This window comes from Musca autumnalis, unplaced genomic scaffold (assembly GCF_047663935.1).
Source record: "Musca autumnalis isolate F117 unplaced genomic scaffold, ASM4766393v1 scaffold_2, whole genome shotgun sequence".
Taxonomy (NCBI): domain Eukaryota; kingdom Metazoa; phylum Arthropoda; class Insecta; order Diptera; family Muscidae; genus Musca; species Musca autumnalis.
This window is the reverse complement of record NW_027411755.1, coordinates 260,550,614-260,576,172: the sequence shown is the minus strand read 5'-3', so window position 1 is coordinate 260,576,172 and position 25,559 is coordinate 260,550,614. Positions and strand designations below refer to the sequence as shown.

At 35.8% G+C, this 25,559-nt stretch overlaps 1 protein-coding gene and 2 long non-coding RNA genes across 4 annotated transcripts; all 3 read left to right on the top strand.

Moving 5' to 3' along the window:
• Positions 1-259: 259 nt before the first annotated feature.
• On the top strand, positions 260-1,884 carry LOC141393448 (uncharacterized). The gene is made up of 2 exons (XR_012410101.1): positions 260-1,447; positions 1,521-1,884. It is a non-coding gene; the product is annotated as an uncharacterized lncRNA (long non-coding RNA).
• A 308-nt stretch (positions 1,885-2,192) lies between these two features.
• Positions 2,193-13,450, top strand: LOC141391952 (uncharacterized). Its single transcript, XR_012409749.1, has 7 exons — positions 2,193-2,496; positions 2,560-2,886; positions 2,951-3,173; positions 3,241-3,478; positions 3,882-4,044; positions 12,929-13,013; positions 13,087-13,450. It is a non-coding gene; the product is annotated as an uncharacterized lncRNA (long non-coding RNA).
• Positions 13,451-13,776: 326 nt separating this feature from the next.
• Ugt36A1 (UDP-glycosyltransferase family 36 member A1) lies at positions 13,777-22,058 on the top strand. 2 transcript variants are annotated; one of them, XM_073964736.1, is made up of 6 exons: positions 13,777-13,876; positions 15,708-15,749; positions 19,392-20,058; positions 20,129-20,559; positions 20,971-21,190; positions 21,251-22,058. In XM_073964736.1, the coding sequence occupies exons 3-6, from the start codon at positions 19,427-19,429 to the stop codon at positions 21,531-21,533; spliced, it is 1,566 nt and encodes a 521-aa protein (XP_073820837.1). In that variant the 5' UTR covers positions 13,777-13,876; positions 15,708-15,749; positions 19,392-19,426; the 3' UTR covers positions 21,534-22,058. The 2 variants fall into 2 exon arrangements, with proteins under 2 accessions (XP_073820837.1, XP_073820836.1); XM_073964735.1 differs by lacking the exons at positions 13,777-13,876; positions 15,708-15,749 and adding an exon at positions 19,302-19,330.
• The last annotated feature ends 3,501 nt before the right edge of the window (positions 22,059-25,559 follow it).

Below are 25,559 nucleotides of genomic sequence, written 5' to 3'. Positions count from 1 at the left end.
CTTTATGGCTCGTCAATTTGTTAGTTTTAGTCAAGTACATCTTTGTTTTTTTTTCGTACCTACTGTAAATATTAACGTTAATTATATTGAACACCAAAACACCATAGTTTTTATATCCTTTTTGGGACGTGTAAGTACGATAATTATTGTAATAATTTTTATATCCTAAAAATCTTTAAAGAAAATCTATTTTTGGTCCCTTTCAACCTCCAGGAATATACGTTTATTATGCATATTGGTCCTCCTTTTGAACTTTGTTGCGTACCGCCTAATGCGGCGCTACGGTGGGGTTCCAACTACGCTCAGTCGGGGCTTTCCCTTCCAGGGGGTTCTCAACCCTTCCACCGTCAGCCCTAGGGGTCGAACAATTGAAAAATGAGACACGAAAACAAACAAAACAAAAATCAAAACACAACACGACATACAACCATGACAAGGGAACTTGGTGTTTCTGTTCCCACACATTGCCCGCCCTGCCTTGACCCTTTTGTCCAAAAAAACAACATCAATATTAAAGGGCCCCGAATCCCACACACACTTACCTCGCCATTACATACACCCTAATTCACTCTCTTACAAGAAAAAACACTTAAAGTTTCATCTTAATATCAAACATTTAAACATAAAAGCATTTATTCCCATTTAATTTGGGTCTTAAACCTAACGCATAATAGTAATCTTAGCTCGAACACAAAAAAAAGGTAATAACTATCTGAAACACTAACACCAGTATACGGTATAACGAGTCATTAACTCGGATTACCATACATCACTACACGACTAAAAAAATATGATGCCAATTCGGCCAACTCGAGTTATTCTGAACACCTACCTAATAGAGCTCTGTTAGATGGGGGATTTTTGGACGTTAATATAGAGTCCTGAACCAAAAAAAATAAAACAATAATTTCGTCAATGTGTGATTTGGGGTAACCCTACACTCTTAGTCTACCTGGAGTTAATATTCCTCACAAAAAAAAACATCAAGAAAAATAAAAAAACACTTAAATAATTATCTACTACGCCATAACTTACTCTAGCTTTAAATTTAATATCGGAGAAAAAGTTATTTTTATAGTTCTATTAGTTTAAGTTAATTTTTGTTCAAGTAAATTTTAAGTTAATTTTGTTCAAGTAAATTTTAAGTTAATTTTAGGCCAGTAAATTTTAAGTTGTTATTGGGCCAGTAATTTTAGGTTAATCTATATTAGTTTAAAGTATCTTTTTTTAAAGCAATTTTGCTCAATTGATTTAAGTTTAAACCCTTTTTTTGTTTAGGTTTGCTTTAGAAACAGCACTATTTAATGGCGCTTATTCCCCATCAATTCTCCATATTTTTTAATCCCATTTTTTTCATTTCAGGTTATAATAAAAAGAAATATACGACCAGGAGTCACTTTTAGGCCTATCGCTTGACTTTAAAAACTGGATGGATTGGAGTCCTCTGGTAGGTGAATTCATGCAAGATTATTCATTTACCTGGTGTCCACTATACTTATCCTCTCTTACTTTCTTTGCAGGATAGAAACAAGCGATTATAGATGGAATTTACCAGTTTAGACCGGGGATTTAGCAGACCAGGAATGCCTAGACACCAACGGATACCAAGGGCTCTCACGATAGTTATACTACACTCCCAGGACCAAATTTTACATGACCTCCTCGGAAGATGATTTGAGGAGGCCAATAGATGCCTTGTTGATTGGTGCAATCTTTAATAAAACCAGACATATTTTCCTTTGTAAAACACGTATATTTTTGGCTAGTACTAAGAAAACTCACATATGTTTGCCGCACCGAATACAAATAAAAAGGTCAACGTTGTAAAAATTTGTGTCACCAATAAAAATGTCTTTTAATAAATGTTGTTCTTGGTTTAAAACACGTATAGGCTTTTCATTTAAACAAAAATGACTCCCGACAAAACGGACTAGGTCCATAAATGCACCACTGACAAATAATGGCGTTTTTCTCCCACTTTCTGTTTAAATACTGGCACCACAGGCGCCGACACGAGATTTCACTTAAATTTTCCCACAATTTTCCTGTTTATTTGTTTTCTTTTTGGTTTCTCCCTTGCTGAATTTACTGTCGGCACAGGGTTGTATTCTTGGTTACGATACGTGACGACTAACTACTCCCATACAGATGTTTAACTTGCCGATGGCAACGCCCCCATCGATAATGTCCCCATGCCACTCATCATTTCCGCTTTCCTTCTACGCAGTTAAAGTTGTGAACTACGATTCTGCCGCCATTCTTTTATTAGAAATAAAAAAATCAACCCGCAACAAAACTTCACAATTTACAAGTCAACCGCCGAAAATTGTGATGTGCGGCATTATTTTTGTTGTCATGTGTTGAATAATAATTGAATCTGGATGTAAACTAATAATGAATGTTGATTTGGTGAATGCCGGCCGGTGGCAGATAACACGCGGACTTTTGCTTCCCAACATGGTGCTCCCAACGTCGTACTCCATTAAAAAAAATGAGGTAAGGTCGTTAAAAAAAATATTCTTGAATATTTAACCTAACCCAAAATTCATTTTCCCACAGGAACACCCGCTAAACATTCATTGTTCTTGGTGTCTCAATGGCCCACGCTATTTTTACATGAATGTCTGCCTGTACCTATGCTCATTGAAGTCGCTGCCGGCGCCAGCAATCTCAACTGTTGTGTGAGTACGTTTGTGTGTACACACATAACTCAGTCAGCCGAGCCTTTTAGTTCTACTATTGTTTGACTTATCCAGTTCATTCTATTGTACGCACACACACACACATCTGCTTTCCGTTAATCGACATTGTATGTAGAGAAATGCAATTTGTCATTGTTGAATGGACGATTATTGTGAATAGTGTTCTAATTTACTTGGGATACTGGTGAGTATTTTCTTTTAGTATTGAAGCAATATCATATCTAACCAATTTTCCCTTTTTATTGCAGAACTGGCGGTCGTTGTTAAACTTTATGAACTTCAAATGAATAATCTTCGGACACCACAACCGACTATAGAGGGATACTCGATTTATATTTTTTACCAATGAAATCGAGATATGTTTAGCTTCTATTTTGTGCCTTCATGTGTTGCAGCATTCCACGAATGGTGAACATCTACCCATCCACCTAAATGGACTCTACATGGCTCTACATACATACGTACGCTCAGGTAATTGTTTTCCCATATATTCTCTTATCCCCAATATTAATAATTCTTTTCATTTAATTGTTTCCAGGTACCAACTTCATAAGCAATGTCATCCTACATCTTATTCAGGCCATCTTGGTTGACAACAAGAAATCCAAAAGCGCACACCACCAACACGTACCTGTTTGATGTAAATTGAAAACATCTTTGTTTTCATGCTCATGCCTTCCTTCCATGCCCATACGTCTAATGTTTTATTTCAATGGAATGCGGCCGTTCACCCCACTACATAATTGGAACAATGACAACATAAACCCTACCAACAGGTAATCATTAACATTTTTCTGTTCGATAACAGTTCTAATAGTAATTGCTTCGGGATGGTAGCTTATGTTTGTTTGTTAGCCTCTTTGTGTGAGTAGTATTTATTGTCATGCATGTGGGCATTTTTGTTGTTGTGTCGTTCCATTGTTTGACTGAAATATTTCTCTTCATTTGACTGATTTTCTTGTACCACCAAAAAAGGTTGCAACAGAAAAGGTAATTTTGCTGGTATTATTGGACTTATTATCGTATAACTTTTTTGATGGGAACATTGTACCTGACATGATATACTGTGTTTGCCATTTCAAAATGTACATCCCTACAGGATCTAGAGGATTTTATTAGTTAACAAAAAAACTTCAAAACTACCATTACTCTGTACTAATTCTCTTTTTGTCATTTCAGGAATCCACCCCATTATAAAAAGGATGCATAATTAAATACGTAAAGTGGACTGAATTGTGCATATTCTCTCTCACTTGCTACCTTTGTGGGAAGAATCATGTGTGTCATCACCCACCCTTGCCGTTCAACCAAAGAATCAACATCCATATTAACACTACGCTAGGTGAGTTTGTTTTTATTTTGTTTTTGTTGATAATTATGAGGTTGAGTGTGAAAGTGTGTTTGTCAATTCATTATGAGGTTGTGCGTGGAAATGTTATGTGCTATGAATATGAAGTTTATCGTGTTAAGCAGATAAATTGCTTGTGTTTACCTGATTGTTGAAGATGGGTAATGTGTACGCCGTGCGGTCGACACTGCGCTTGACATTTTTATCGCATGCTATAAAATTATTGTGACATCTCCGACTGTTGTACTACAACCACGTTAACAATTGTGCATTATACGATATTGAATACTATTTGATTTTAAAAATTGGATTCGAGACCGATAAGCAATCGGTGATTTGCTGCTCATAAAGTAAACCGCGTTGGATTTGATAAAATCTACTAAAGGATTAATGACATATTAAAGGTTAATCTTGTGCCAATACGGGTATTGTTTCATCTGGAAGTGTATGAATAATATGAACAAAAATTATTGGGTCACAACCATCGCTTCAATTTCTCGCATGCTATATTAACTGCAATCTTATAGCATCACACTGAATTTATTGAACTGGAACTCATTTAGGAGAAAAAATATTTGTTTTAGTTTTTATTGAATGTTGCATTTACCACCTGGTTTTTAGCTCATGTCTTACATTCCTCCGCACTCTTTGCTCAACCTCATATAGTGATTTATTATTAATATTATTTAGGTAGTTTTTTATATTTATATATTTTAATAAATGAACATATCTATGTGTATATTCAGTCCCATAGTTTGGTATATTATTGGTCGGTTCCAGAACTGGAAGAATCTACTAATTTTGAATAATTTTTCCGATAACATAAAAAAAATTTTTATCGTAGTAAAAAAATAGTAGCTTTTTGCAGGTTCTGGAACGGAGCATATATATATTTTTTTGTTTGTTTATATCTTTTTATGATTAGTACTATTGCAAGTGGGTATGAATTGAAGTGAATTATGAAGTGAATTATTAGTGCTATTGAAAGTGGTAATGAATTCAGAAAAAGTGTTGGTAGTCCAGGGGGGTGGGGGGTTAGATCTACAAGACATAAGGTCCAGTTTATGGAAATATTTTTATACGGTTTATCCTCAGATGCCTGTTGATTCATTTTAAGGGACTTTTGGAGACAAAATATTGCCAATTTTTGGGTCCATCTTTTTCAAAAGAAAATTGGTCGATACATGGTTTACCAATTTAGATTCTATTTTATGTAAAAGATTTGAGATTGTGTTATCCTCTAGCTTTATGAAAACATTGCTCACAATAAAAAAAAATATTTTTATTTTGAAGTGTTTTCGGCCCGCCACTGTTCATTCCTATTACCAAGTGGGGAAATCACACGAGAATTATGAAAAGTTCTTAGTCCAATAAGATGTTTAAATGTATAATGAAGTCAACAATTGGTATGCTTATTCACAATGCAATAAAGCAAAATAAAAAAAACATTCACAAACATTAAATTTCTTACGCTATATTGCACTTATGTTCCTAGCATCACTGAATTATTGCACTTTATTCTACATTTAAACTTCCTTAACTTGGGAAGAATTAAACATAATAACAAGTATAAAGATTTATACCTTGGTAAACTTGATGTGTTTAACTATAAGACTTTGTTGAAAGAAAAAAACTGTTTGCACCGACCTGTATGTAGACACGATCGGTGGTTCTTTTTTCTTAGGTAAATTAATAGACCATAAACGAGGTGCATTGTGCTAGATCGTATAATAGTTGTTAGGTATGAAGCTTATCCGTAACTAGCTGGATGGGAGGGTTTCTACGGTTGTTTTGATTTTTATTTCGTTTTCTTTGGATTCTTTTCTTCATGCAATTTCGTGGTTTTCTGATGATCTCTTTACACAACTTCGGTTTATTACCCCTTTTTGTTTCAACGTGGGGAACTCCCACACCCTGTTGTCTCACAAGCCGGGCAATCACGATAGTTCCTCAACCTACTAAAATATGTAATAATCAAACTGCCAATAATTCGAAAATAATGAAAATAATTGCAAAAGGCAAAAAAAATGGACGTTCACAAACATTCATTTTCTTAACCTATATTGCACTTAAATTATCATTATCACAGAATTATTGCACCTTTTTATATTTTTATATCTTTTGCATGAAAATGTCCTATTGGTTTACCTTGAAGAGTTTCCAATTCATACATGTTATTCCCTATCGGTTTAACAACCCTACATTTTATAAACTTTTTCCCAAATTTTGCGTTGATGTTGTTTTTAAAATCGGATAACATGTGGTTTCTTCTGTAGACTTCTTGTCCAGGAAGAAACTTTACAATGCGTGCTCTTCGGTTATATCGTTTGGCGCTATTATTGAAGGCTTCATGCATATTGCTTTTTACTTTTTCTCTCATCAGTTCTAACTTATCGTTTTTGTTGAGTTGTTGTATTTGGTGGTCAGTTAGGGATCTTAGTTGCTTGGCGAGTTTATAATCCGCCCCACTTGTAAACATATTATACCCAAAAAGAGCGAAGAAAGGGTTAACACCAGTGGAAGAGTGGACGGAGGTACGGAGGGCTTGCTCGATGTCGGATAAATATAAATCCCAGTCGCGATGGTCATTTTCCACATAAGTTCTGATAGCAGCCAGAACCGATTGATTAACTCGCTCGGAGGCATTGGACTGCGGCGAATAGTAGGCGGTAGTCAGATGATGAATTTTATAATTATTGATCATTTGCTCGAATGCTTTTGATGTAAATTGTTTGCCGTTGTCACTATGGATGACTTCCGGCACGCCGAAATTGTGAAAAACTTGGTCTTCTAAAAATCGGACTACGTTTTGAGAGGTAGCTTCTTTCATAGCGTGTAAAAATGTAAATTTAGTGAAGTGGTCCACAACAATGAATATATAAGAGTTCCCCTTTTTGGACCGAGGGTACTTCCCGAGAAAATCCACATAAAGTTTTTGGAAAGGCCTTTCCGTAACTACTTCACTGCCGATAGTAGGGTTCATATGCTGGTTAGTTGATTTTGTTTCCTTACATACAACACAGTTTCCCACATACTGCCTCACTTGTGATACCATCTTGGGCCAGTAATAGAACATTTTTAGACGGTTTAGAGTTTTGTTTATTCCATCGTGGACTGTATTGTTGTAATTATGTGATTTCTCTATTAGGGCATAAGTTATGTCAAGTGGTATCCACAATTTCCATTCAAATTCTTCGGTATCCGGATCAAAGTTTTTCTTCCTTATAAATATTTTGTTGCCATCTGTCTTCAAATCTGGTAGCATTTCTTTGTTTTTAAGGATCGTATCTCGAAGTTCTGAATACTCTTCACTATCAAAAGCTGTTGTTTCGAAATCCAATAAATCGTTATCCATGTCTATTTCCTCAATCGTTAAGCCAGTATCGATCGGCATGCGGGATAAAGTATCCGCCACCACATTCTCTGAACCCTTACGGTGTTCAATGGAGAAATCATATGATTGTAGTTTCAAAGACCATCTTGCAAGCCTGCCACTAAGATCCTTAAGCGACATCAACCATTTTAGGCTTGCGTGGTCGGTTATAATTGTGAACTTCATTAATTCTACATAAGGTCGAAACTTTTTTACGGCTAACACGGCCGCCAAACATTCCTTTTCGGTAACCGAGTAATTTCTTTGACATGGGTTCAGCTTTTGCGAATAAAACGCGATAGGATTTTCTTCGCCATTTTCATTTTTCTGAAACAGAACAGCCCCGACACCATAATCCGATGCATCGCATTGGATATAAAATTCTCGACGGAAGTCGGGGTGTCGTAGGACTGGTGCTGATGTCAACGCGTATTTTAGCTTTTGGAATGATTCTTTGGCTTCAGGAGATATGGAAAACTTTTGGCCTTTCTTTAAAGTGTCGGTTAGGGCGGCTGATATGGAGGCAAAATCTTTGATAAATCGCCTGTACCACCCGGCCGTGCCGAGAAAACTCCGAACCTCTCTAGGTGATCGTGGTACAGGGATCTTTAAGATGGCGCTTACTTTTTCGGGGTCCGTTTTTAGGCTGCCATTCCCAATTATAAAGCCTAGGTATCGTAACTCTTTGAAGCAGAACAGGGATTTTTTTAATCCAATGGTCAGATTGGCTTTCCGGAGACACTCTGCTACTTCTTTTAGCAAACTCAAATGATGTTCAAAGTCATCGGCAATTATTAGCAGGTCGTCCAAGTAAATGAAGACGTTCGACTTGAGCCTACCCGGTATAACTTTGTCCATTAGCCTGCAGAGTCTTTGAGCCGCATTACATAAGCCAAACGGCATTACCCGAAATTGATAGAGCGGTCGACCTGGAACCGTAAAGGCAGTGTATGGCTTTGCCTCTTCCTCTAATTCAATCTGCCAGAAGGCGTATTTCAGGTCGACGCTGCTTATGTAATGCGTCTGATCTATTCTGCTAAGGATTCCCTCTATGTTCTGCAGCGGGTAGGCGTCTTTTATTGTTAAAGCATTCAGCTTTCGGGCATCTAAACAAAACCTGTTTTTGCCTGGTTTTCGGACTACTGTTGTGCGATTGCTCCATGCTGAGTCACTCTCTTCAATTACATTAAGAGCAAGCATATTATCAATCTCCTTGTATACTATTTCCTGTACCGCCGGGGACAGGGGATAATGTTTATCCTTGACCGGGTTAGCACCTTCTACCAACTTTATCGCGTGTTTTTCCAATTTGGTGCAACCCAAACCCTTTTCTTCGAAAGTCAGGAAGGTTTTTACGACTTCGTTTAGTTTTATTTGTTGGTCCTCTGTCAGGATATGCATGTTTTGGTTATCATTAGTTGATGAAGCGTGGATATTTCTGACCAAAGCTACGTCTATTTCCTCCACGGGAAAGATTTCTGGTGCAATTTGGAAGATTTTCCAGAAATCTGCCCCAAGATATAAAACCTGTTCTAGATCAGGACATAGCACCAAGGTCATGCTAGATCTTTTCCCCTGGTACTCCACTTCGACTTCTACTGTACCCAGAATTCGGTGAAGTTGACCTGAAGCCGTACTAACATTAGAGGCAAACAATTTTACTTCGATCCCTAATTCATCCACTATTTCCCTGCAATTTTTACCTAGTAAACTAACCGTCGCACCAGAATCTAATAGGCCGGTAATTTCTTTCCCTTCGATCTTTACCTGAGCATACGGTCGGGGATCTTTCGCGTAATGACATCTGGATATGGTTTCTGACACTGATTTCTTTAAATTTTGAAAGTACTTTTGTTTATTTCTTAGTTTTAAAATCCGTTTGTTAATCTTTGGATTCACTTTAGAGTTATTGTTTATGTTGGGGGTCACGTTTTGGAAAATTTTATCTCGTATTTTATTATAGTTTTGTTCTCTCACTTCCAAAGGCAAATAGTGTCGAGCCTGAGCATAATTGATTTCAGTATTTGAATTTTTTAGTGGGATTGGGGATTCGGAACGGGGGGTTGTTCGGATGAACGTTGGTTCCCCGCTGCAACCACGTTCTTCTTCACGTTTCCCGACCTACAATTAGCGCATTTGGGGGCTGTAGTATTCGGTTTACCGCATTTAAAACAGAAGTAACCTCTTTGTGAAGATGGACAGTCCCTAAAAACATGTCCGGGGTTCCGACAGTTCCAACATATCATAGGGCTGTTGATTGCAGATACTTCTACAACCTCTTCTTGTTCTTCGCCCATTTGGTAATTATCAGTTATGGTTTCATCATGCATGGCATTTATTCGCATCGGCTTGTTGATTGTTAGGGTTGGCGTTGGGTTCTGATCCTTTCGGAAGAATGTTCGTTCTATTTCTAAACATTCCACCCTCAACTGTTCAAGAGATGAAACATTCATTGAATATACTATGCTAGATAGATTTTTGCGCAAATTTTTCTTGACCAGGGAAATCATCTCGAAATCCGAAACAGGTCTTTCCAACTTTGACCTCATTAAATTGATGTCGTGGAAAAACGAATCGATGGATTCCCCTGGCATCTGTTTGCGTTCAAGAAGGTCCCTCATCTCCTCGAAGCATGTGCGTCTAGTTTTAAACCTGCCGATTAGGCCGTGCCTCAACGATTCCCAACCCGAAATACTGTTATTTCGCTGTTGTAGCCAAAACCATTCGGCTGCTGGACCTGACACCAGCAGGTGAAATTCGTTAAGAATATCTTCCCATGCTAAATGGTAATGTCGCTGGAAATATTCCAGACGATAGATAAAGTCTTCTACGTTTAAGCTGTCAGGTCTGCCTGTAAATTTTAATCCAAACTTTTCCACTTTTATTCCGGGGGCATTCGGAAAAGTCAGAATCGAGGGCGTAAGGGTATTTCGGCGATGGGGGCTTGAGTTACAATCCCTATTTGGAGGTGGACCCTGAGGCAAGGAGTTATTAGTCTGTGCTCTATAATTGTCTGAAGGAAAAGACTGTTGCCTATTTTGAACATCATAGGGTTGTGATGTCGGATTCTGAGCGGCGCTACGTCCGTCTATAGAGATTTTTGATACAGCGTCGCTAAGTTTGTTAATGACCCCATAGATTTTTTCCATTTCTCGACCAACACTTTCTTCGATCTTAGATTGCATGTTCGCATTGGCATGTTCTATACTATCATGTACCAACCTTCTTACTAATTTATCGACCTCCAATGGTTGGGTTGGGTGATTGGTTTGGGGATTATTTTGGGCCAATCTAGCCGCGGCACTTGTACTGGGGTTGGTATTCATTATCGAGCCAGAAAGATCTCGGACAGTTGGGTCATTATTAATATTCGTGTTCTGCATTTTGGTCTTTTTCTTTACTTTTGGCAGTGGTGATGAAATCGAAGTTCGGCTTACGTCAAAAAGCAGAGACCTGTTTCTTTTGCTTCTTTTCTTCCTATTATTCCTATTGTTAGTCCTTTCACTCATGAGAACTTTATATTAAAACTTCAAGATGGCGTGACGGAATACAATACTAATAAAGTGAACAACTTAGATCAACACCAAAAATATTAGCAGTCCTCACTAAATTGTCAAAGATATTTCCAAAAAAAAAAAATTAACCTCTATATTAATAAAACCCTAAAATTGTTAGCAGTTAATAATTAGATAAAAAAAAAATAAATATAGGTTACACAAAACAAATATTAAAATAGCGATACACACAAATAACATAATTGAGAGTTTCTTAGGTTGTATTTTCAGTAATTAGCGTAGAGTAAGTGGGTGGTTTGATTTATATTCGTTTTCAAACATCTTTGTAAGTGTCCTTCTTAAAAGGTTGTCATGGCGTACTGACAGACTGGACTTAAACACAACATTTATAAACATCAAACGATTAAAGGTTAACACCACGGCATTTTCTTCAATTCTGAAGAAAAAGAATCTCGTGTTAAAAGATCTGCACAATACAGTCGTGACGCTTTATCGTCAACGCAGATATTGCACTTTTCTTAAATGTTATCCTTAGTCTATTGTAACTACTAATTAATAAATACAAAAACTACACGGTAACATAAAACACAGGTCATGAACACAATACAATCTTTGTTACACTTCACGAACAAGAGCTATTGCACTAGACCAGGCATATGGAACAAAATATCCTAATTTTACAACTACCTATACTAAATATTGCACATTTATCACAGTTTAAATTGTAAAAAGTGGATGCAATATTTGTAAGATTGTTGAAAAATGCGATATTTTGGTTTGCACTATTGTACCCTATATTCTATTGCATAGTGCGTAGGTGTTGTTGCACATATCGTATTAGTAATGTCGGGAGACATTATATTATTTCCTTTGGGCGCCATATTGTTGCGTACCGCCTAATGCGGCGCTACGGTGGGGTTCCAACTACGCTCAGTCGGGGCTTTCCCTTCCAGGGGGTTCTCAACCCTTCCACCGTCAGCCCTAGGGGTCGAACAATTGAAAAATGAGACACGAAAACAAACAAAACAAAAATCAAAACACAACACGACATACAACCATGACAAGGGAACTTGGTGTTTCTGTTCCCACACATTGCCCGCCCTGCCTTGACCCTTTTGTCCAAAAAAACAACATCAATATTAAAGGGCCCCGAATCCCACACACACTTACCTCGCCATTACATACACCCTAATTCACTCTCTTACAAGAAAAAACACTTAAAGTTTCATCTTAATATCAAACATTTAAACATAAAAGCATTTATTCCCATTTAATTTGGGTCTTAAACCTAACGCATAATAGTAATCTTAGCTCGAACACAAAAAAAAGGTAATAACTATCTGAAACACTAACACCAGTATACGGTATAACGAGTCATTAACTCGGATTACCATACATCACTACACGACTAAAAAAATATGATGCCAATTCGGCCAACTCGAGTTATTCTGAACACCTACCTAATAGAGCTCTGTTAGATGGGGGATTTTTGGACGTTAATATAGAGTCCTGAACCAAAAAAAATAAAACAATAATTTCGTCAATGTGTGATTTGGGGTAACCCTACACTCTTAGTCTACCTGGAGTTAATATTCCTCACAAAAAAAAACATCAAGAAAAATAAAAAAACACTTAAATAATTATCTACTACGCCATAACTTACTCTAGCTTTAAATTTAATATCGGAGAAAAAGTTATTTTTATAGTTCTATTAGTTTAAGTTAATTTTTGTTCAAGTAAATTTTAAGTTAATTTTGTTCAAGTAAATTTTAAGTTAATTTTAGGCCAGTAAATTTTAAGTTGTTATTGGGCCAGTAATTTTAGGTTAATCTATATTAGTTTAAAGTATCTTTTTTTAAAGCAATTTTGCTCAATTGATTTAAGTTTAAACCCTTTTTTTGTTTAGGTTTGCTTTAGAAACAGCACTATTTAATGGCGCTTATTCCCCATCAATTCTCCATATTTTTTAATCCCATTTTTTTCATTTCAGGTTATAATAAAAAGAAATATACGACCAGGAGTCACTTTTAGGCCTATCGCTTGACTTTAAAAACTGGATGGATTGGAGTCCTCTGGTAGGTGAATTCATGCAAGATTATTCATTTACCTGGTGTCCACTATACTTATCCTCTCTTACTTTCTTTGCAGGATAGAAACAAGCGATTATAGATGGAATTTACCAGTTTAGACCGGGGATTTAGCAGACCAGGAATGCCTAGACACCAACGGATACCAAGGGCTCTCACGATAGTTATACTACACTCCCAGGACCAAATTTTACATGACCTCCTCGGAAGATGATTTGAGGAGGCCAATAGATGCCTTGTTGATTGGTGCAATCTTTAATAAAACCAGACATATTTTCCTTTGTAAAACACGTATATTTTTGGCTAGTACTAAGAAAACTCACATATGTTTGCCGCACCGAATACAAATAAAAAGGTCAACGTTGTAAAAATTTGTGTCACCAATAAAAATGTCTTTTAATAAATGTTGTTCTTGGTTTAAAACACGTATAGGCTTTTCATTTAAACAAAAATGACTCCCGACAAAACGGACTAGGTCCATAAATGCACCACTGACAAATAATGGCGTTTTTCTCCCACTTTCTGTTTAAATACTGGCACCACAGGCGCCGACACGAGATTTCACTTAAATTTTCCCACAATTTTCCTGTTTATTTGTTTTCTTTTTGGTTTCTCCCTTGCTGAATTTACTGTCGGCACAGGGTTGTATTCTTGGTTACGATACGTGACGACTAACTACTCCCATACAGATGTTTAACTTGCCGATGGCAACGCCCCCATCGATAATGTCCCCATGCCACTCATCATTTCCGCTTTCCTTCTACGCAGTTAAAGTTGTGAACTACGATTCTGCCGCCATTCTTTTATTAGAAATAAAAAAATCAACCCGCAACAACTTTAAGCAAACGAAGGTACTATAAACACATACATATGTACCTATGTTTGGACGAAATCGGTTTCAGAAAATTTGGAAACGGTTTAGACGTGTATGTCCTTCCGCCTGTCTTTCTGGAACGCGCGGGAACCTAATGTTTTCACCAAGCTTAGTTTAAATTCGTAGATCGGTCCACTCCTTCCGGTACCTTCCCCGAAAAGTTTAAACATTTTCGCTAAAATGGTTTGCACAATTAATCTCGATGAGAGCAGCCGATTTGGTCTATGCTTTGCACATCGTAATATTTATTCCAGACGTAGATAAGGATCCAATATGGCCTATATCGGTCCATTCCTTGGGGTACCTCCCACACAATATTTCAAAATTATTCTCAAATGTGCCGGTGAAGGACATGCGTCGGATTGTTTTGAAATCTTTACAGCAGGTAGTCCTCGTGGCTTATATTACGGTGTACAATGAGTAGATTGATCCATTTGGTCCAAAGTTTACACATCGTAATACGGCTTTCATACTTACTTCAAATTTGAAAGTGGATATCATATATGGAGGTAACTATTCACAAAAGTACAAACTTTTTTCCTGTTTTCGGATAAAATTCTAAAGTTTATTTATCATAGTTTTTGAAGTTCTTACTACAATAGTATTACATTCTGTTTGGGAAGTACATTCTCCTCGAGATGATAGTTGCAAAAAACTACACATATAAACCAGAATTATCTCTCTTTATCCATTGGAATAACCTTGGCTGGAACGCTAATAACTATCGAGCGGAATAACCGATATTTCTTCCAAACTTGGTTTTTATTCGAAGATGGTCCAAATAAGTCCATGTTTTGGTTTAGCTCCCCATAAACGCTCACTCCGGATTTTAGGTATTTTGAAGATTTTAGCCACATCAGAACTAGGTTTACTTCTTTTATTTGTGCCACAGACTGAGCAAAGCCGACAATAAGCACTTCCGCTCGTCGCTAATAAATTTTTCGCTCCTTGGAACATTTATAAATTGAACAATTCCGTCACAATTCTATTTGTTATATGAATATAAGCTATTTTTCAATTATTTAACTATTCGATTTCAATTTGATGTATATATGTATTTTATAATGACAAATGTCGTTTTGTATGTGTTTGTGTACAATGTTTACCATGTCAAACAACATCAGTTTGACAATGAATGTACTTCAAATTCAAAACATGAAAAAAATTTAAATCAGCTGTTAGCATGAAATTACCTTTCTTGTTATACCATGACGTCAAATGAAATCTCATCTGAAATCCATTGGATTTCATTTGACGTTTAAGCAAAGGAATTGACAGTTAAAATCGAGTGGATTTCGTAAATGTAAACCTAGCATAAGTTTACATTTACGAAATCCACTCGATTTCAACTGTCAGTTCCATTGGTTAAACGTCAAATGAAATCCAATTGATTTCAGATGAGATTTCGTTTGACATATACGCAAAGAAATTGACAGTTGAAATCGAGTGGATTTCGTAAATGTAAACCAAGCATTATACTATGTTTACATTTACGAAATCCACTCGATTTCATCTGTCAATTCCTTTGTGTATACGTCAAACGAAATCTCATCTGAAATCAATTGGATTTCATTTGACGTTTAACCAATGGAATTGACAGTTGAAATCAAGTGGATTTCGTAAATGTAAAACTCATCTGAAATCGATTGGATTTCATTTGACGTTTGAGCAATGGTATTGGCAGTTGAAATCGAGTGGATTTCGTAAATGTAAACGTAGTATTTTATTGCCATTTAAAGCCATTTTCGATTTCTCTCCTCTCTCTCTCTTAAAAATTGCTTCCGGTTTTGCCACTTTTCGGGGTTAAGGAACGCTTTGCAGGTTAAAAATGGTAAAAATGGTAACCTCAGGTAAGTAAAGAAACACAGCTAAAATTGCTTAAGTTAAAGAACGCTTAAGTTAAATTTTCACTATTTCATTAATTAAATGTTATTATTAAATCTTTTTATGCTTATTTTGTTGTTCACGTTTGCTGGAGAAAATAAAAATGAAAGAAAATGGAAGAAAAAAACTTTCAACGAATAACAAGAAGAGGCAACACAAAAAACACAGAAAACCATGTACATGGGTTTAACTATTTCATACCCCTCGCCTATAAACTTGACGTCGCCATGTTGAAATCGAGCTAGTCTGACCATCATACGATGGGGTTATTTTCAAGGGTTTTTTGATTTTTTGGCACAGCCTATCATCATTAGATGAAATCTTTCAATCATGTTTTCCATATCATAATGTGGTCTGTTCCAGAACTGCAAGAATCTAGTATTTTTTGCGATAACATAAAGGAAAAATTGTTATCATAGTAAAAAATAGTAGCTTCTTGTAGAGCAATGATGATCATGTTATACGTGAGAGGTTAATAGTAATGTAATTGTTCCACAAACATCCCAGGCGGGACAAGGGAGACTTCTCTCATATCAATGAGTGCACCCCGATTCATATTAGCTTAATGATATGGGACTTACAATTTTGTCGCCGAGTCCGAACGGCGTGTCCTAAGACACCACTTGTAGAGAAGTTTTGCATGGCTGAAATACTCAGGAAATGTCGCCAACATTACTGAGGGGTATTTTGCCACTGTTGAAAATTTGATGTTTCCTAGCCGGGAAATCAACCCACGACCTTCTGCGTGCAAGGCGGTTGTGCATACCATTGCACCACGGTTGTACCTAAGAGGTTAATAGTACGTTTATATAACCGGATTTAACAAACCCACTGGGTTTCAAATGTCAATTCCTTTGCGTATACGTAAAATAAATCCTGATTAAGAAAGTTAACCCTACAAATGGATATAATATAAACATGGCCTAAGTCAATTTTGAATAATGAAAAGACATATTTTACAACGCACTTTCGAAATATTTAGCCTCAAAAATATCATTAATTGTTTAAAAAAAAACTTCGGCGCGCGCCTTTTCCGTTCGATTTTTAGCCGATGTAAGACCGTGTTTAGATCTTCAAACTGTAAAGAAAATTTTTCTTCTTAATTTCTTTTAAAATTTTCCTTGTTGTTTAGACACGGAAATCATGTTTGTGTCAATTTTATAATTTTTCTTATTCTTCTTCACACTTATTTTCTCATTGCGCCGTTCAAAAACAAAGCCAAGGCAAAATTGTAATGAAAAGTAAAAATGGACGTGAGTGATAAACAATTAATTATTAAAGAAACGCTTGAATTGCATTTTAATTTTGATTTTTCCACTTATTTCGAATTGTTTTTGCTTAAAAAAATAGTTTTTCCTCCAAAAGGTTTTTTTCAATTGTCTTCGCTGTTGTTTGTTTCTTGACAGAGAAAATAAAATGAAAGAAAATTCAAAAACAAATCTGCAGCCAACTTCAGGTTGTATACAAAGAAAAACGAAACAAAACAGAATTTGCCAGTACAGAGGTGTGTGTACCCCCTCTTATTCCTCTCTACTCCCTCGCCCATAAACTCAATTTTCTTTTCCATCAACTTTCCCTGTGTAAACACGGACTAATCGGCGGCGGCAACACTCCTAAAAAAGGTCAGCGGCGACGCGCCGCCCGCAAATAATCGACTCGCTTCCACCTCTGCTCCGCTCTCTCCTAAAAGCTAAAATATTTTCAGTGTCTGGCACTAGAGTTGGGCAATTGAACGACCTAGTTCACTGTCCTAGTTCAAAAGCGTATGAGTAACATCATACAAACTAGCGAGAAATAATAAGTATACGCATTTTGTTCAAAGAAACGACCGGTGTCTATTGAACTAGATTGTGAACTAGGTGGTTCAATATAGTTCAATTTGCACAACTCTATCTGGCACAAGATGTATGCATCCACCAACAACTACAACAAAAACCAGTTCAGTACTGTAAAATGTCAAAAATGCTTTCCAATAAAGCGATTCACACAATTTTTATAATTTCATTAGACAGGTATTAATAAATGCATTATTACAAAAATTAATCAAAAATTCACTATTTTTCATTTAAAGTTTTGATTTTTAATTTTGTGTTTTCAATTACAACAACTTTTTGACAGCTTAGTGGTGTTTTACATTTATACGATTTCTCGTACAAGATTTTGTCTCCTCTTTGATCATATTCGTAAATTTCACACACAGGGTTGCATTTTTTTGTAACATCGTACCAAGTGTACATTTTGTTAAAAATACTTAATGTAAAAAGAAGGTATTTTATAAAAAATATGTTATAACAATTTTAAAATGCTTATAAAAAATAATCATTTTATGCTTTAAATGATTTTTTATGCACAAATTCATTGCAAAACTAAATTTTCTTTCAATTTCTCTTACTATGTTTTGCAACTCTGCTTAACAAGAATAACCACCACAAAGAGGAGACAAAATCTCGTACGAGCAATCGTATAAATGTAAAACACCACTTATGCTAGGTTTACATTTACGAAATCCACTTGATTTCAAGTGTCAATTCCATTGCTCAAACGTCAAATGAAATCTTATCTGAAATCCATTGGATTTCATTTGACGTTTAACCAATGGAATTGACAGTTGAAATAGAGTGGATTTCGTAATTAGTTGTGTCTTTTTACTTTTTCAGTAATAATTATTCAGTAACTTCTTTTCAGAGAGTAAGAAAGATTTTGCTCTTTGATACGAAAATAGAGAAAAAAGTAAAAAGACAGCATTTAGTAAACTTTAGCAAGATAACAGTTGATAGCCAAAACAAAAACGTTGGCACCAATGCATGAACGAAAAATAACTCCAAAGCAATGAAAAAGTTCTTCAATTTTAAGCAAAATAAATAGAAAATAATTAATATATTAATAAAATAATCAATAAATAAACCTGAGTCGTAATATTTATAGTATTTTTCCACAAAAATAAGATAAACATTGAGCAGCTGACCATTAGCAGATGATTAAAAAACAGCTGATCGAACTTGCTAAATGTTGCTGGGAAAAATTCTTTCAGCAACTTTTAGCAATTTCTCAGCAAACAACTGTCAAAATTTTTCTCTCGCTTCGCTCTCTTTTACTGAACTTTTGTGTAAAAAGACAGCATTTAGTAACATTTCGTAATAATTATTACAAATTATCACGTAAAAAGACACACCTAATGTAAACAAAGCATTATAGTCATCTGCTGGGCGCACGGCACAATCATACAGGTACCCGCATCAGCTCAGCTGATGTACTGCGAGCTGTCAAAAAAGTTGCTGTAAGTGAAAACACAAAATTAAAAAACAAACATTTAAACGAAAAATTTTGAATTTTTGTTGGATTTTTATAATAATGCGTTTATTAGTATCTGCCTAACAAAATTTTGTTGAAAAAATTGTGTGAATCGCTTTATTTGACATTTCACAGTACTGAATTGGTTTTTGTTTTAGTTGTTGGCTGATGCATCTACCTGTTAATTGTGCCATGGCTGAGATAAATACATATAAGACAAAATACATGTGATTTGTTGTTACGAAAGTAGACAATGGTGACCATCAGAGGCACTGTTAAAATATTTATTATGTATTTGTTATTGTTTATTAACTTAGTGGACATTGGGTGAGACAGTTCGGTCGATATAATAATGCGTTGTGCCCTCATCACAACAGCGTTTTGTTTGCTGTGGTTTGTTCCAAATGAGAGCAAGCAAATACTGTCGGTATTTCCTCATTTTGGATACAGTCATTTCAAAGTTTTCTATCCGTTACTACGCAATTTGGCTGAAAAGGGTCACAGTGTAACGGTTATTACACACATCAAAACTCCCGATCCGCCATTAGCAACATATGAGGAACTTCTTTTGGAACAAGTAGAAGTGGTAAATGTTGTCCCATTGACTGAGTGGATACCAAGAACGTGGAAAGGTCTATTCGATGAATATGTGGGTTTACACGTGGAAGGTCAGGAATCATGCGAACGTCTCTATGAAAGTGGTTACATTCAAGAAGTATTGAAGCGCCATGAAATTAAACCCTATGATATTGTTATTACGGAGTATTTTAATTCCGATTGTCAATTAGTTGTTCCTTATCTTATGAAAACACCAATAGTTGGTTTAAGTAGTTGCCTCTTGATGCCGTGGTACTATGAACGAATACTTCTGCCTGATACTCCATCATTTGTTCAATCAGAATTTATTGGATTCGCAACACCACTCAATTGGTACGAGAGGCTAACAAACTTTTTACAAGCAAAAGTCTTATCGCTGCTTTATCGGTAAGTGATAGTTCGAGCCAGCAACTAATAAATTAATAATAATAGGTATACTGATTTTCATTCTATGTAGCTACCACACCAACCGTCTCGACAATGAATTGATACATCATCATCTGAATGTCAGTGTTGATGTCAATAGTATTGCAAAGCAACAGACGGCAATTGTATTTGGCAATCAACATTATTCCTTGACTGGTATACGGCCTCATTCGGAGCAGTTTGTTGAAATCGGTGGCATCCACATTCAGGAGAATAAAGTCAATGAGAAATTGCCAAGTCATGTTGAGAAATTCTTGGAAATGTCTAAAGGTGATGTTCTTTTCATCAGCTGGGGTTCAATGGTTCGCGCATCTACAATGGAAGCCGATAAACTAAACGCTATATTGTCGGCTTTGGTGAAAAGTAAATTAAAGGTCATTTGGAAATGGGAAACTGATGAAGTTCCAATAAAAAATGATAATTTTCTTTTCGTTAAATGGGCACCACAACTTTCGCTATTGTGTAAGTGTTATAGCAATTAAATATTATTACACATCTATTTTATTCTATTCATCTAAATTAATTGTCGATATATGTATTTTTTAATTGGCTATGTTAATGGTAGATAAGCTGATGCTCATATACCCTTCATGCCTCCAAGGAACATATCTGAAGATGAAGGGAAAACTTTTCAATAATCTTATAACATTTTAATTTGAAAATTGAATATTATAAAATTATAGCAATAATTGTTGAGCCATTTTAAATATTGTATTATGTTTATAAATTGATGTAAATGAATTATGTGCCGTCTAACATTAGGTGGTCTTTTATGTTACAGAGAAATACTTCCATTTTAAGCATTTGAAGGCGTAAATTAGTCCCATAGCACATTGCTAAATTAAATACCTATGAAATATCATATTTTTGCAGGTCATCCTAAAATAAAATTATTTTGGGGCCACGGAGGACTTTTAGGTACTACAGAAGCTGTCTACTGTGGCAAACCAATGATATTAACTCCAATTTATGGTGATCAATTTGTAAATGCTTTTGCGGCACAAAACCGGAAAATTGGACGCATCCTTAACTTTGAAGACATTAGTGAAAATAATTTAGACATTGTCTTACAGGAAATATTACAAGATGTCAGGTATGTTTATATTTATCTAATTTTAAACATTATAATAATGCGCTTGAAATATTTTTACAGCTACAATAATAATGCCAAAGGATTATCGAATATATTCCGGGATCGCCCCAATAAACCTCTAGAAACTGCCACTTGGTGGGTTGAACATATAATGGAACATGAAAGGGCACGTGAAACTTTACATTCACATGCAGTAGATCTGAATTGGTTTATATATTATTCACTGGATTCAATTTGTATTGTATTGGCAAGCTTTATTGGACCGTTATTATTTTTATTATATATTATAAAATGTGCATTAAGGTCAAGTGCCAAACATACTAACAAACTAAAACGGCAATAGAGTAAATGTTAGATAATGAGAAAGACGCTAGAGTTCTCCATAAATATCATGACAATCGCTACGATATGAAACGTAATAACCTGGAACATGAAAGGGCACGTGAAACTTTACATTCACATGCAGTAGATCTGAATTGGTTTATATATTATTCACTGGATTCAATTTGTATTGTATTGGCAAGCTTTATTGGACCGTTATTATTTTTATTATATATTATAAAATGTGCATTAAGGTCAAGTGCCAAACATACTAACAAACTAAAACGGCAATAGAGTAAATGTTAGATAATGAGAAAGACGCTAGAGTTCTCCATAAATATCATGACAATCGCTACGATATGAAAACGTAATAACCTCATAAAGGCTCAGTCTCATTTTTGTACTTATAAGAAAATGTGCCTTCTTTAAGATTTTGTGCAATAATTTTAATGTTAAGATTGTTTTAATTTGACCAATATACTTAAATTAAACGATAAACATTAATTGTATTTATGGGGAAAATAAAAACTACTTTTAATAAATAAAACATGGATATAGCCACAAATTCTGAACTTAGCACAACATGGAGAATGCGCTACGATTGTCATGGGCTTACGGTCTACGCAAAAAGTAATGAATGATATATCTGGGAGAGTATGACCGTGACACAAGCGGAACTGTTGAAGAGATGAGGATCCGAAACAACTCCAAAACTTCCTGACCCTACAGGCAAAACACGAACCCCAAACGCCTACATCGAAGGCGGTGACACAGAAAAACCTTGCCGCATGTTTACGCGGCTGAATGTGTGCTAAAACACGATTTTCGTATGCTTTGACTTTTGACTTAAGTCGGAAGAACATGCAACTTAATGAATTAAGCCAGAAATCTTCTTATGTGACGAGGCCTTTATGAACTATTAGTACCATCAAGGAGTGCCTACAGTTCACTAATTACCTTGGCAAAGAAAAATAATGGAACATGGAAATTATGCATGGATTTTCGGCATCTCAACAATGGATCTAAACCCGGATGCATATTCGACAGATTGAGGTTGTTAGTAGCCTAGATTTAAAAGACGGTTACTGACAGATTCCAGTGGAGGAGAGCCGCAAGAAATATACTGCATGCGCCGTAGCAGACGAGGTCTACATATATCAATGGCGTGTAATGTCATTTGGACTTCACTCAGGCCAGTCACTTTTCAGCGAGAACTTGGCAGCGTCACTGGTCCGAAATTGGAACCGAGAGTCCGAATAGCTTGGTCATGTGGTCAGCGGAGAAGGTAACCAAACAGACCCATCTCAACTCAAGAAAGGCAAGTATTGGAAATGGGCCGACGATGAGCAGACCGTCTTCGAAATATTGAAAGCGAGGCTTGCCCATGCGCATTCTAGCATGCCCAGATTTCTCTAAGACATACACTACAGATGGGTGACAGCGAATGTGGTTCGGGAGCACTATTGTCCCAGGAAATAGAAGAAGGAGAACGTGTAATTGCGTTTGCCAGTAGAATCCTTAAAGGCCGCGGCACATACGGTCCGTTGTGTAACGCGTTGCGCGTTGAAAACATCAACCATATGAAAAATGTGTAAGTGTTGCCAAGTTTGTTCTTGAAGTTTTCATGTGGTAGTTGTACCGCGACGCTCATTTTCTGAATGTGTGCCATGGTACAATAAGAAAGGTAGATGCATCGGCGAATTGCTACAACAAAGCAACTTTTTTTGTAATGTAAACTGTCAAAATTTTCGCCAAATGGTCTCTTGTTGTCTCTTTTTATCGCTTGTGTTTGTCTATAAAGTGTAGACATGCTATCACTAACTTACCGAATCATATGGTTTTTTGTTTTGATTTTTCATGGCGAATTCATAGTTTTTGGACGTTTTAGATTCGATCAGCTGGGCTGAGGCATCTACCTTTCTAATTGTACCATGATGTGTGCCATGGCCCAATTATAGGTCCTCAAACAACATCAGATGATTTCGATTTTAGCTGTCAAAATTCATATTTGACATTTGAATTCGCTGTGAGGTATAGAAATGTCAAACTGTACAGAAACAGGTAGATGTATCTCTAAAAAAGAAAATAAATAAACGTTATGTTGTAGACGTAAAATGTCAACATTTGTTGTGTTTTGTATGAGAATTTAATTTACAATAACTTATTTTAGCAGTTCAAGTTCGATCAGCTGGTATATTCGGTTTCGTCAAACAAAAATAACTCTTTTACAACTTTTTCTTGGAAAATGTTTTGTATGTATCTACCTGAATTGACAGAAAAGAAATTCGCCTCAAAATTTTTTTTCGCTTCTGTTTATGAATTTTGACATTCAAAATCTTTGTTTTTCTTTGAATTCGCTTGCTGGAGGACCTATAATTGGGCCATGATGTGTGCCGAAACACGATTTTCGTATGCTTTGACTTTTGACTTAAAGCCGGAAGAACATGGAATTAATGAATGAATTAAGCCAGAAATCCTCTTATGTGACGAGGCCTTTAGTCTGGTAGAATAACTCCTAAAAATGTCTCTCCAATTTTTCGTATTAAGCCAAAAAATATATTTTTGAAATAGTATAGTATGTATGCTGCAATATGCAAGTTATAAACCCAATCTTTAAAATTTTGGTCTCACATTTTTCTGTGCGTATTTTTATTTTTTAGATATTTTTATGGGCTCCGAGTTAGAACAAATAAAATTTACTCCAAGATTCCTTCATTATTTTTTGAATTTCTGCGAAAATAAAAATAAATTTACCAAATATTTAGGCGCTACGGATAGATATTAAATGCTGTTACCGTTTTATATATACACATATGGCCAAAATAATAAGTACATCATACATTATGTTTGATTTTGGCCCTCACAATCAGTTTTTTTTCTCGAAACTACTATTTGTAAAAAAAGTGAAAAATTGATAACATTTTGTTTCCGTATTACTTTTGTGTTAAAGTCCTAAATTTGGTTGGCCAAAATAATAAGTACATTTTGGATTTTTTTTAATATTTACCTATAGTCGAGTAAATTTTTCTAAAGGTTGCTCAATAATTTAACTGTACTAATAATACTAGACAAAAATTAATTGATAGATGGGACGAAATAAGCACTATTACCCTAGAGGGAGGATATTAGCGTCGAAATTAAGGAATGAGGGATAAAATCTTTGATAATGGTAAATCCCTGGAAAGACCGATGGGTTTTGTCCAAAACACATTACAACCAAAACAAAACTGAAGAAAAACTGAAAAACAATCGAAAGTCCCATTGTTGCTCTCGCTGAAACACCTATTAGTTTTTTCCTGAGTGATTACTGTTAAAATAGGAAATATATTCATCCGAGAAGCTCGGAGAATACTAGGGGCTTCCAAATTACCAAACTAATTAACAAAAGAAGTTCAACTGCTTAGAGAAAAAATTTGTTGACGGGGTACACCTTCCCTAATAATCATAAGGGTTGGTCCCGAAAAGGGTACATAAAAAAAGCGAAATATTTTCTGGAACAATACATAGGAAATAAATAAACTACATTTATTAGTTATCGTTTACGGCAGGAGTCATTTTTAATTTCAAGGGAAAGGAATTTCATCAAATGGTTACAAAAAAAGCAATAAAACACTGAGGTGGTAACCTAATAGTGGGAGGCTGATTTTCTTGATATGGTCGTCATCCAATATTTCACATTACAGATGCAGGGACCTATTTCGGATACAAAAACATAGTGCTCTTACAACAATGTTGCTATATACAGAAGAAAATATGCACCTTATACGAATTTTTCAGTAGAACAACGGCCCAAATCATGTATCCCCATATGACAAGGACTGGTTCCTGGACAATTATCCCGATCACGAATATCAACTCCCCGTGAGTTTTCTCACTCTCTCCTTTAAATTGCAACGACAGAGAGACAAAACTCACGGGGAGTTTACATTCATGATCTGGCTGATAATGAAGTTATTTGCCCACCTAGGTAGTAATTGGACATGAATCCGACCGTTGCGGGCACTTAAAACAGTGTATTGGTACACAATCAGTGCATTGGTACACAAAA